This window comes from Bufo bufo, chromosome 8 (assembly GCF_905171765.1).
Source record: "Bufo bufo chromosome 8, aBufBuf1.1, whole genome shotgun sequence".
Taxonomy (NCBI): domain Eukaryota; kingdom Metazoa; phylum Chordata; class Amphibia; order Anura; family Bufonidae; genus Bufo; species Bufo bufo.
In genome coordinates this window covers 130,259,465-130,273,083 of record NC_053396.1, presented here as the reverse complement: position 1 = coordinate 130,273,083, position 13,619 = coordinate 130,259,465, and the positions used below count along the sequence as shown (strand labels likewise).

Sequence of the window (13,619 nt, the reverse complement as noted above, 5' to 3'; positions counted from 1 at the left end):
AACTTACTGCAAAACATACGTCCCAATACAAAATCACTCACCTGACACTTATCACCTAAACAGTAATGTCTTCCAGCAAACACCATATATTCCGTTTTCTGCAGCTCTAAAATAAAATAAAGAAATTACCATTTTTTTTACTTTTTGATCTATAATACTATTATATTTTGATTAATGTAAAACGATTTGCTTTGGACCCCGGTCAATCACAGAAACAATGGGATCAAGATACCTTTGGAGGCAATATTTGTTTATGATTGCATGTTACTCATTTTTGGCTAAAAATCACATGTTCAATTGGCCTTTAATTAAAAAATATTCAGCCATTCTGTCACAACGGGTTAACTGTTTTTCTAACGACTGGTACTTTCCCTTTGTGCCAGTCAACTAACCCTCATCTCTAAACTACCAAGAGGTCAAACATACCAATAGTTCTTCACCTCTGCAGGATCAATCTCTAATCATCAGTTTTCCCTGAGCTCAGGTCCAGTGTGCGGAGATCAGCTGCTATGATTTCTCCCATACACAGCACACACAAGAAAAGATCCTGCTCCCCTATATCTCTGTAGCACTACCACAAAAAAGCACCAGCATAAGGGTCATTATACAGAAATACTGAGGAGTCTAGCTGTGAAACCAGCACAGATGGAAATACTGAAATTGTAACATCTATGTTTCTCATCTTCAATATTATAAAAAAATTTACATGACTATTAGGGTTCTTTCACAAGAGCGGATGCCATGTAGGGGCTGTGCTGAGGTTTCCTATACAGTGGGCAGCTGGGAGCGCTGCCATGTAAATAAAGTCAGTAAAGAAGCAGCACTCAAATCAGGGCAATTGTTCACTAAATTTTAAGGCTTGTGGGGATTCTGGCATTTAGACTCTAGCTGATAGACATATGCCATCACTTAGTATTGGGGTAAACCCCCCTTTTACAAAAGGGGCCGATAAAACTTAAAATGGTTATGGAGGGGAAAAAAAAAGTATATGAAAATATCCTCATATTGCAGGAGAATCTAAAATGGCAGGGGATAATGCTGTAAACCTTAGTCGCATTGATGGTAGGTGGGACCAATGCAAAACAGCATTTTGACCCTTATATGCAGCGCTATAGTCAAATATGAAGCACCTTCATTTCATGTACAGTATTCAATACAGTGAGACAAGGACTATATATACACACACACGTGAATACAAATGCACGCCATACTGTCCGGATTTTTATTGATTAAACATTTTGAAAACCATGTATGATTTCACTTCACACATACTTGCCTCTTTGTGTTGGTCTATCACATAAAATGCATTTAAGGCCTCATGCATACAACCGTTGTTTTGGTCCGCATCCGAGCCGCAGTTTTTGCGGCTCGGATGCGGACCCATTCACTTCAATGGGGCCGCAAGAGATGAGGACAGCAATCCGTGTGCTGTCCGCATCCGTTGCTCCGTTCCGTAGCCCCGAAAAAAAATAAAACATGTGCTATTCTTGTCCGTTTTGCGGACAATAGGTATTTCTAGAAAGGGCCGCCCGTTCCGCAAATTGCGGAAGGCACACGGGCGGCTTTTGTTTTTTGCGGATTCGCGACCGCAAAAAACGGTACGGTCGTGTGCCTGAGGCCTAAGTTTGTGGGTGTAACGTAAAAAAATTTGGAAAAGTTCAAGGGGTATGAATACTTTTTCAAGGTACTCCCAGGTTTCAATGCACTTACCTTTTCTGCTGTCCAGCCAGACATCAAATTCAACATTCCTGTAGATTTCTGGATCAAGTGCCTTTAAGACTTTGTATGGGAATGGCATCTTGTTTGGGGTTTCAGTTATCTAAAAAATAAGTAATCATATCTGACAGTATTACATAGGTAATTTATTTGATAATTTATCTGTAATATTGAAATCTTTATATTGTACACAAATAACGATAGACATATCTACACACACCAGACCTTTACTTCCTCTGTGCTTTGCTTTGTTTTCTCCTCCACAGAATTGTCAACATCTTTTTTCTCCCATTCCATTTGCCTAGAAAGAAATGTAAGTTCTATTTATGGTATGGCAGCTTTTTAACAAAAAAAATGGGGGGATGGGGTGCAAAGAAGGAGACCACTGACAATGAGCATCACACATCATCTTTCGAAAGGCTTAGACTGCATGTAGTCATGCCATACCCAGATTGTGAATGGAGTTGGCCACTGACTGTTGACCAATGTGTTTGTAAGAGGTCTATAGGGCACTTTGCAATATTGCCTTTGATGAAATTCTGCACCATTTTCTACATTTCATAACATATGTCCCCTTGTTCGCTGTCCACACAGAGGTCTTGTTTCTGTCCAAAATGGCCAGTGATGGAGGGTCATGTGTCCAAGCAAATCACCTCCATGTGATGCCTCCTTCACTCAAATACATGCTCTTACACTGTTGGGAGTTTAGCGCAGGTGCAGTGTGTTTGAATGGAAGAGGCTGAGAAATGTGTCTGGTCACATAACTCCCCATCAGCAGCCATCTTATGGACAGGACATCTATGCCAACAGCACAGATTTGTCTAATAAGGGAGCATGGCTTATGAAATCTAGCAAAGAGCAGAGAATATCAACAAAGGCAGTTAGCAAGTGTCATATAGTCATCTTACATACACATTGGTCACCAGAGCCAGAACGTGGCCAACCCCTTGAATCTAAGCTTGTCATCATGTATGCAGACATCCCCTACACGATATATGTACACACACACACACTGCTCATTACAATGACCAGCTACCTCCCGTCAGCGGATGCCTTTGTATGTTCAGAAGTGCAATCATAATTCGCATCTTCGCTGCCAGTGGATGCACTGTTACGATTCTTCTTTGTCCCATTTCGAAACAGCTCAACAGCAGCGATCAGTTCTCGCTCATCTACTCCAAACACATCTCTGTATAGACACTCATAGAGAACAGCTGCAAAACAAGCCAAAACAAATAAAAGCCATAGGTTGTGCTAACATCTGCATTAGAGGCTCCGTTCAGGGCCTCCATCACAGAATTCATCGAAAAGAGTGAAGTCTACTTCGGTATCTGGCGCATGCATCTGCCTCTTAATAAATTAGGCACATCTCATGCCAGTGCAGAGTGATCAAGACTGGCGTATGGGTATGCCAGTTTAGATACCATGAGGGACATTTATCAAATCTGCAGACAACATGCTGTTATAGAGCAGTAGATGCAGAGTAGGTTCATATATACTGTAAGGCCTCTTTCACACTACCGTATGGCTATTTCAGTGTTTTGCAGTCCGTTTTTTACGGATCAGTTGTGTTTCCGTTTTTCTGTATGGCATATACAGTAATTACATAGAACAAATTGGGCTGGGCATAACATTTTCAATAGATGGTTTCGCAAAAAACGGAACGGATACAGAAGACATACGGATGCATTTCCGTATGCATTCAGTTTTGCGGACCCGTTGACTTTAATGGAGCCACGGAACGTGATTTGCGGCCAAATATAGGACATGTTCTATCTTTGCACGGAACCGAGATACGGAAACTGAATGCATACGGAGTACATTCCGTTTTTTTGGCGGACCCATTGAAATTAATGGTTTCGTATACGGACTGTATGTGGAACGCAAAAAACGGCCAGCAAAACACCAAAAAAAAAAACGTAGTGTGAAAGAGGCCTAATTCTGTGGGAAAAGATTCAGTAAAACTTATTTTATTCATTTACCATATTTCTGGCCCTACAAGACACTTTTTCCCCTTAAAAGTGGAAATATGAGGGTAAACACTAATGAGCGCCTCTACTAAAGAAGTGCTCAATAGTACAGTAGGACCGGGAGCAGCAAATACAGCGCTCCTTGTGCTGGGTGTACTCCCTGCTAGTCTTCTGCTGGCACTGCACAGTATGAGGGTGAAGGTGCCCTCTTCAACCTCACGCTGTGCACAGTCAAGTCAGCGCAGAGCACAGCAGGAAGATTGCTGGATCTCCCGAGTGGCAGCAGCGTTCGAAGCAGGAGAGGAGAGTTGATTTTTTTCCCCCTGAACAACATTGGGGGTCTGAACAGATCTGTTTAATATCGAGGGTCTGATGAAAAACATTGTTTTCTTATTTTAATTCTCTAAAACATTAGTTTTACAGGGTGAAAAAATGAGATTTTTGTGAACTCACCTGTAAAATCTTTCTCGCTTGATTCATTGGGGGACACAGGACCGTGGGTATAGCTTGCTGCTGCCACTAGGAGGCGACACTAGGCTGAAAACTGTTAGCTCCTCCCCTGCAGGCTATACCCCCTCCAGCCTGGAGAGAGCATTTCAGTTTGTGCTCCAGCAGTAGGAGAGACCAAATTAAAGTAAAAATCAACAGAAAACTGTACACTGTCATGAGACCGAACCAAACACATGGTCCCAACAGACAAAACAGGAACCCCACTTGCCTCACACCAATATGTGGGTGGGTGCTGTGTCCCCCAATGAATCAAGCGAGAAAGAGATTTTACAGGCGAGTTCACAAAAATTCTCGCTCATATCATTGGGGGACACAGGACCGTGGGACGTCCTAAAGCAGTCCCCAGGGAGGGAAACTAAATTCTCCCAAACCAACTCTCTATGGAAGTCACTGAACTGCGGCCTGCAAAACCCTGTGGGCGAGAGAAGCATCCGCCGAGGCCAATGAATGCACCCGGTAAAATTTAGTAAAGGTGTGTAGAGAGGACCAAGTCGCTGCTTTACACAACTGAGACGCAGAAGCGTGGTGGTGGTGTGCCCAAGAAGCCCCGACCGCTCTGGTAGAGTGAGCCGTGATCCCGGGTGGAGGAACCTTGTCCCTGGAAAGATAGGCCTCAGCAATGGCCGAGCGAATCCACCGAGCAATAGTCACCTTTGAAGCCGCCAAATCTTTACGAGGGCCTTCCGAGATAACGAACAGAGCGTCAGTGCGTCTAAAGGGGGCCACCACCGACAGATAGATCTTCAAGGCCCGTACTACATCCAGACGATGGAGGGAGACCTCCCGCGGGTGAGAAGGCTGAGGGAAAAACAATGTCCTCATTCACGTGAAAGGCAGAAACAACCTTTGGTAAAAAAGATGGCACTGGACGAAGAACCACCTTATCTTGGTGAAACACCAAAAAGGGTTCCTTGTAGGAGAGAGCTGCCAGTTCCGAAACTCGTCGAATAGCGGTAATGGCCACTAAAAAGGCCACTTTCCAGGAAAGTAGACGGACGGAAACTTCACTCAGAGGTTCGAACGGCGCTGTCTGGAGTGCACCGAGAACCAGGTTCATGTCCCAAGCATGTAATGGGGGCAAATATGGGGGAACGGTATGAGCTACTCCTTGCAAGAAAGTCTTGACCGGACCTAGGACGGCTAGAGTACGTTGGGAAAAAAATGGACAGGGCAGAGACCTGCCCTTTGAGGGAACTGAGAGCCATGCCCAGGTCCAATCCCGACTGAAGGAACGCTAGAATCGTCGGAAGGGAAAAACGCCTGGGAGGAAGAGCTCGTTCCTCGCAGAAACGAAAGAAGGATTTCCAGGTCCGGTAGTAAATCCTAGAAGAGGAAGGTTTCCTGGCCCTAATCATGGTTCGAATGACCCCATCAGAAAAACCTCTGCGTTTCAACAGCCACGCTGTTAAACGTAGCGTATCTAAACTCTGATGGAAGACTGGGCCCTGGGAGAGTAGATCGGTACTGATTGGCAGAGGCCACGGAGCATCTCCTAGCAGAAGAATGAGTTCTGAGTACCAAGCTCGTCGAGGCCAGTCTGGGGCGATCAGGATCGTCTTGACGCCTTCCTTCCCGATTCTGCGTAGGATCCGAGGTAGAAGTGGTAACGGTGGGAACACTTAAAGAAACACGAAGCTGTCCCAAGGCGCCACGAGAGCGTCCACGCCGTGTGCTGCTGGATCCCTTGCGCGAGAGAGGAAGCACGGGAGCTTGTGATTGAACCTGGACACCATCAAGTCCACTTCCAGACGTCCCCACCTGAGACAGATGGCCTCGAACACCTCCGGATGGAGTGACCACTCCCCCGGGTCCACTGTTGTCCGGCTGAGAAAGTCTGCAGTCCAGTTGTCCACTCCCGGGATGAAGACTGCCGAAATCACCGAAACATGGGACTCCGCCGACCGCAAAATCTTCGCAGACTCCTGCATCACCGGAAGGCTGTGAGTCCCTCCTTGGTGGTTGATGTAGGCCACAGCTGTGGCATTGTCCGACTGCACCCTGATCGGACGACCCTGCAGAAGTGGAGTCCAATGGACAAGGGAGAGATAAATGGCCTGGAGTTCCAGTATGTTGATGGGAAGTTTGGACTCAGATGGAGACCAAACACCCTGGACTCCGCCCCAACGGCGAAGGCTGGCGTCTGTTGTAATGATAGTCCATATCACTGGAAGGAAGGATTTCCCTGCCAACAGATGCACAGACTCTGTCCACCAACCGAGGGCTGTACGCGTTTGGAGGGACAGCCGGATCCGGCGATCCAGAGAATCCGGGGATTTGTCCCAAGATGACAAAATGGCTCGTTGAAAACACCTCGTGTGAAATTGAGCAATGGGAATGGCCTCGAAGGAGGCCACCATCATGCCCAGCACCCGCATGCAATTGCAGATAGACGTATTGCGGCGTTGGAGTAATATGCGTATAGATCTCCGAATGTCCACGCTCTTGTCCAATGGCAGGCGTACCATGGCTGCACCCGAGTCTAGTATCATGCCTAGAAACCTGATTTGTGTGGTGGGAGATGAGCAGGATTTCCGCCGATTGACTATCCACCCGAAGTGGGACAGGGTGCTCAAAGTGATCTGAAGACTCTCCTCGCATTGGGAGACTGTAGATGCTTTGATCAAGATATAGTCTAGATACGGGAGGAGAGTAATGCCCCTGGAGCGCAGGAGACCCAGGAGGGGGGCAAGCACCTTTGTGAACACTCTCGGAGCGGTCGCTTGGCCGAATGGCAGGGCGACGAACTGGTAGTGACATGAATGAATGGCAAAACGAAGAAAACGTTGATGAGCGGGTGCGATGGGAACGTGTAAGTAGGCGTCTTGGATGTCTATCTATGCCATGAGTTCTCCCTGTACCAAAGAGGCAATCACAGAGCGGAGTGACTCAATCTTAAACCGTTGAATGCGGAGGAAGCGATTCACTATCTTGAGGTCCAGCACTGGGCGAACATCGCCTTCCTTTTTGGGTACTACGAAAAGGTTTGAATAGAAACCCGTAAACCTTTCGTGTAAGGGGACCGGAATTATCACACCCCATATGAGAAGGGACTGGACTGCTTGGAAGAAAGCAGCCGCCCGACCTGGATCCTTGGGTGGCTGGGAGAGGAAAAAACGGTTGGGTGGGATAGATTTGAATTCTATCTTGTATCCTGATGTCACTACCTATCGTGCCCAAGCGTCCGATATAGGAGTTCGCCATATTTCCTGAAAAAGAAGGAGACAACCCCCCACCTGTAAGGGTGGGGCCACACCTTCATGCTGAGGGCTGTTTCCCGGGAGCAGAACGAGGCTGTTGTGCTCGTGGACGCCATGCTGGCTGGGGTTTGAAGGATGGGCCTTTTCGCTGGTCCTGATTAGGTGGCCTAGATGCAGGGGAGGCCGCCGGACGAGTGCCCGCAAACCTACAAAAGGACTGATAACGGGAAAATGTGACCCTAGGACAAAAGGAATGTTTTGCCTTAGGTTGCGGTAAATAGGTGCTTTTTCCCCGTTGCTTCAGAAATAATATCATCTAGCCAGGTACCAAAGAGTCGAGACCCGGCAAAGGGAAGTCTTGAAAGAGAACATTTGGAGGATGAATCCGCCGACCATACTTTAAGCCACAGTTCTCGGCGGATAGATACCGCGAGAGCCGAGAAATGGGCGACCATCGTCCCCGCGTCCAGAGCCGCTTCGCAGAGGTACTTTCCTGCCTGCAAAATTTGTACCGCCAAGGACTGGAGTTCTGCCGGAGGAAGATTGGTCGCAAGGTCTTGGTTCAAATGGAGGGCCCACTCCGAAACCGCCTTGGCTACCCATGCCGATGCGAAAATCGGGCGTAAGGCTGAACCACTGGCTGTAAAGATAGACTTCGATAGAGAGTCCATGCGCCAATCTACTGGGTCCTGGAGAGAGGAGTCATCCGCTCCCGGAATAGTGTTCTTTGCGAGGCGAGCGACCGGTGGGTCTACCTTCAGAGGTGAGGCCCATTTTTCCACACAATCAGTTGGAAAAGGGTAGAGCAAATCTAACCGCTTTGGGATAATGAAGCGCAAACCTGGCTGGTCCCAAGCCTTTGCGACAACAACGGAAAAGTCGTCGTGTACAGGGAAGGACTTAGGGGTCCGCTTTGTACGGAAAAACGACACTCCCTGGTGGCTGGTGGAGGGGAGTTCCTCCTGAACTTGGAAAGTGTCCCGAATAGCTGAAATCAGACTACCATAGACACAATCTGGGAAGACTGCTCCAGGTCCATCTCCGTATCTGAATCCGCAATCTCACCATCTGATAGTGTGTCACCTAAAATGGAGGAAGTCTGAGATCGGGAAACGGGAGGGGGAGGGGATGTAGAGGCGTCAGAAGAGGAATGACGACCTGATCTGGGACGCTTGCTAGTAAGCCTGCTCCTAGTTTGTGCGCCTTGCGAAGGTGAGGGCTGCACTGTGGGTGATCTCTCTACCAAATGACCCAGTAATGAAAGGGTGGAATGGGAGTCTTTGGAGAGGTCTTCTACTGCCCGGGACAGGGACCTTGCCAAGTCAGGTTCTCCACAGCCAGAGGGGTCTTGAACTCCTGTGGGTTGTGACAATATGGATGGATGGCTCTGTGGGGCCGCCTGACATGCAGAGCATAGAGAGTGACTGGCCACGAGGGTATTTAACAGAACATGAAGTGCAGGCATAATAAGTGGTCCTGCAGGGTGCCTGGGGAGGGGTCTTGGCTGGGTCTGATATTGTGTGGCTTCTCTATGCTGGAGGGGGTAGCGATCTCCTACCATTAGAAGTCCCAGGTCCTGTGTCCTTGTGGCAAGGGAGCGCTGGAGAGGTCTTCTGGAGTGCCGCGGTGGGAAAATACGCTCCATCACTGATAGGACCTCCTCGACTTCAAAGCCCAGAGTGAGCAGGAATTGAAATGAAACAAGTTATACTGTATCTTTTTCTACAGTACTACATATCAATCTGCAAGCAAATTACACTGCATTTTCATGGTGCCATATTCCATATAAAACATTAAAAGGGTTATTCCTACATATGGACATTTATTGCATATCCACAGGTTATGCCACAAGTGTCCAGTAGGTGAAGGTCCCATTCCTATCTTGAGAACCACCAGGAACGAAGAGGTAGCTGCTCTCCCTATTTCTGTCACTTTTGAAAATAGCCAAATAGGCATATTGCAAGCAAAATCTCCTCTGAATTCCCGATGGCTTAAGATATGGCACCATTCATGTTATTTATCTTTTAAATCAGAGCACTCCTCTGAAATGATGTCCACAGTGACATCCTAATTTTGTTTCTGCAAGAATCTGTTCTGCCTCTATTAACATCAACCCCTGTTCTGCTCAGTACTGCCTATGTGCCAAAACAGAGCTGCTGTGGGAGACACGGAAAACCAAGCAAAACCAGATGCCCATTTATTTGAATGGACAGCTTGTAATGCCACATTTAAGGCGGGTTTACACTGGTCGATTGTCAGGCAGATTGAGGATGAACGTTCCTATGAGTGCTCTTTCCCAATAATCGGCCCGTCTAAAGGTGCCACAGATCAAAGGCTCGTTCATCGAGTGAAACAATCGCTCATGCACACACCTAAATCATTATTTCTGGGCAGCATATCTTGCTACCTAAACAGCAGTCTGCTTATGGCATTTAAAGAGATTGTCACAAAGTAGAAAAGTCATGTTTTCCAGTTGTCCACTATAGAGACATACCTTGACAGATAGCAGCACTTGTCTGGAAAGATTTCACATAGACAGAATCATAGTGCCCATTGGTGGAGGAACACAACATTATCTAAAAAGTGAAACACCAATAAAAGGGGGAAAGTGTTTTAGGTAAAAAATAAATAAGCATCTAGAGAGGAAGGTCTATCTAGTTGTGCAGCAAGGGTCATAACATTGAAAAAGTAGAATAAGGCCTCTTTAACACAAGCGTGGCGATTAGGTCCAGATGCGTTCAGGGAAACTCGCACCATTTTGCAAGCAAGTCCAGTCAGTTTTGTCTGCGATTGCGTTCAGTTCTTTCCGCACGAGTGCAATGCGTTTTGATGCATTTTTCACGCATGATATAAAAAACTGATAGTTTACAAACAACATCTCTTAGCAAACATCAGTGAAAAATGCATTGCATCCACACTTGCTTACAGATGCAATGCGTTTTTCACTGAAGACCCATTCACTTCTATGGGGCCAGGGCTGCATGAAAAACACAGAATATAGAACATGCTGCGATTTTCACTCAATGCAGAAGTGTTCCCTGAAAAAAAATAAAAAACGCTCATGTACACAGACCCATTGAAATGAATGGGTCAGGATTCAGTGTGGGTGCTATGCGGCACGCATTGCACCCGCGCGGAAAACTCGCTCGTGTGAAAGGGACCTATGGGTACTTTCACACTAGTGTTTTTCTTTTCCGGTGTCGAGTTTCGTCACAGGGGCTCAATACCGGAAAAAAAATGATCAGTTTTATCCTAATGCATTCTGAATGGAGAACATTCCATTCAGTATGCATCAGGAGGTCTTCAGTTCAGTCCTGCTTACGTTTTTTGGCGGGAGAAAATACCGCAGCATGCTGCAGTTTTCGCTCCGGCCAAAAATCCTGAACACTTGGCAGAATGCCGGATCCAGCATTCATTTCCATTGAAATTCATTAATGCCGGATCCGGCCCCAAGGGTTCCGGCAAAACAGATCCGGTTTTGCGGTCTGCGCAGATCTTTAAAAATGAGAAAAATAAATAACCGATCCGTTTTTCCGGATGACAACCGGAAAGACTGATCCGGTATTGCAATGCATTTGTGAGACGGATCCGCATCCGTATCCGTCTCACAAACGCATCTGTTTGCGTCCGGATTGCCGGATCATCTGCCGCAAGTGTGAAAGTACCCTAATAAGTTACTACTACGTAATAACTTACCTTTCCAAGACAGTTAAGATCAGTTGCATATGTGGGTGGTTTTCCAGGACTCTTGTAAAGAATGAAGTTTTGGCTAAAAATGGGGGATAAAAACAAATTTGGACATGCAGAAATGAGATTCTCAGTTATACTATTACAGTAGTAACACAAAGCTACCCTGGGGTATATTCAATCATGTGTACTATTAACACTATGCAAGCTAAAGCTAGTCATACATATTACATGTAGGCGAGCCGAATAAAAATTATTTTAGCAGGTTTGGACATCCATCCAACATTTATGGGCCTCCCAACTCTACCCTGACCACAGATGTCAGTAGAGGGCACCTTTCTCTCAGAGCTGTGGAGTTGGTAAGCCAAAGCCCTGACTGCATTTTCATCATACTCCGACTACTTCATAAACAGCCAATAATTTAGTAATAACAAATTTGCTGTAAAAATGGTAGCATTCCTGACATTTCTTTATTCCAGTAGGTTAATATGTAATTCACTATGCATTAAATAACTGGAAAACACTTATGCACTTAATTGTAACAAATCTATGCATTTTTCTGTGTCCTAAGAAAACAAAAAATTGGATTTTTTTGTACTCACCGTAAAATCCTTTTCTCGTAGTAGGCATTGGGGGACACAGCACCATGGGTATATGTCCAACTACCACTAGGAGGCGACACTAGACATAAAAAAGTGTTGGCTCCTCCCCATTGGGCTATACCCTCTCCACAGACACTAGGCAGATCAGTTTGTACCAAAAGCAGTAGGAGAGAGAAGAAAGGCAAGGAACCAACAACTCCCGTACCGGGAAAGATCAAGAGACCAGCCCGGAGAAGCGGAAGTAAAAAACATAGGGTGGGATCTGTGTCCCCCAATGCCTACTACGAGAAAAGGATTTTACGGTGAGTACAAAAAATCCAATTTTCTCGTGCATGGCATTGGGGGACAGCACCATGGGACGTCCCAAAGCAGTCCCCGAGGGTGGGAAAAGAACAGCCATGCCACCTGTTGGGTCACACTGTTCTTCCGCACCTGTATGCCCCAACAGGAGAAAGCACGGAATAGGCAGGAAGCCTCATAACAAGGGAGAAACCCCAAGGAAGCCACAGTGACGACTGCCAGCACCCCAGGACAAATGCCTGGGAGAACGACCCAGATGCAAGAAGGTGGCAAAGGGGAACACCGAGCTCAGCAGAAGGATGGAGAGAAAGTAGGACAGCACCGCGTATTAGAGCTACCTAACATTCTAATAGTCTCAGGCGAAAGCACAAACACCCTGAGGCCAACCCCTGACGGGCCAGGGGAGCAAGGGAACATGGAATCACTGAAGGCCAAACGAGTGAGGGAAGCCATAGCAAGGCTCACATGTGAAGGGAGCAGGTCTCCCCTCACCGCAAAGCAGGTGAAGAAGTTAAGCACCCTAATGAAAAAAAAAAAAAAAAAAAAAAAGGCGCTAAGGGAAACCGCCAACCCTTGGAAGGGGAGGGGGTTGTAAGTAAAAACCAGAAAGAGAAAAGATAAGACCTGCATCCCCAAACCAGGAGACGAGGAACGAGCCTCTGAAAACAAAATATCGCTGAGAAGAGCAAGATCGGCGAAACTCCGGCCAAATGAAGTATCAGGGGAAAAAGGGGACCAGATGCAGGCCCAGGAAATCTCAGCAGGGGCACACTGGAGTGAGGGAAGCCATAGCAAGGCTCACATATGAAGGGAGCAGGACTCCCCCCCCCCCCCCCCCCCCACCGCGAAGCAGGTGATGAAGTGAAGCGTCCTATTGAAAGGTGAAAACCCCAAAGGCGCTAAGGGAAACCGCCAAACCTTGGAAAGGGAGGGGGTTGCAAGTAAAGGCCAGGAAAAAAAAAAGATAAGATAAGCCCTGCATCCCAAAACCAGGACACGAGGAACATGCCTCTGAAAACAAAATATCGCTGAGAAGCGCAAAACTTGAGAAAACTCTGGCCAAATGAAGCATCAGGGAGATGCAGGCCCAGGAAGACTCAGCAGGGACACACTGGACTGAGGGACATGGGAGGAGAAGGAGAGCACTCCCAACAGTCTAAGAAGGAAGGTTCTACAAACAGGAGGAGGTCCCTCCCGAAGGAGACCATAAAGGTGGAAATGCAGACCGTAGCACTAAACCACTCAACACCAGGTACTTGACGTGGGAGGAGGGAAGATAGACACGAATCCTAAGAGGTCCACAAGGCTATTGGAACCCGCAAGGGGAACAATCAACCCAGGCCCCTCCCAAACAACGATTATCATACAGAATCTGTGTGGTCAAATGAACGGGGACAAGGAATCCAGAAAGGAGTACCCGCTATGGGCTCACAAGGAACCAGGAACTGAACCACCAGAGGACAACAAAAACCAGAATATCCAAGAAAAAATGAAAAGAACCATCATATGGGAAGGAATTGGCCATGGACAACTAGCCATTCTAAGAATAGTGGCTAGCAATCTGCATACATTGTCCGGGGAGGTCAAGTACAGCGGCTTGGGTTGTACCACTAAAACAACAGACAACCATATGCATA

The 13,619-nt window shown here is 46.9% G+C and overlaps 1 protein-coding gene across 1 annotated transcript in view; it reads right to left on the bottom strand.

Moving 5' to 3' along the window:
* The window catches only part of LOC120977577 (putative bifunctional UDP-N-acetylglucosamine transferase and deubiquitinase ALG13), a 104,606-nt gene that overhangs the window by 51,539 nt on the left and 39,448 nt on the right, over window positions 1-13,619 (bottom strand). The window contains exons 5-10 of the mRNA XM_040405575.1: window positions 11,090-11,162; window positions 9,888-9,969; window positions 2,753-2,930; window positions 1,942-2,017; window positions 1,711-1,819; window positions 42-106 (exon numbers count right to left, since the gene is read on the bottom strand). Of these exons, the coding sequence (XP_040261509.1) occupies window positions 42-106; window positions 1,711-1,819; window positions 1,942-2,017; window positions 2,753-2,930; window positions 9,888-9,969; window positions 11,090-11,162 (583 nt within the window). The remainder of the gene's footprint in view (window positions 1-41; window positions 107-1,710; window positions 1,820-1,941; window positions 2,018-2,752; window positions 2,931-9,887; window positions 9,970-11,089; window positions 11,163-13,619) is intronic.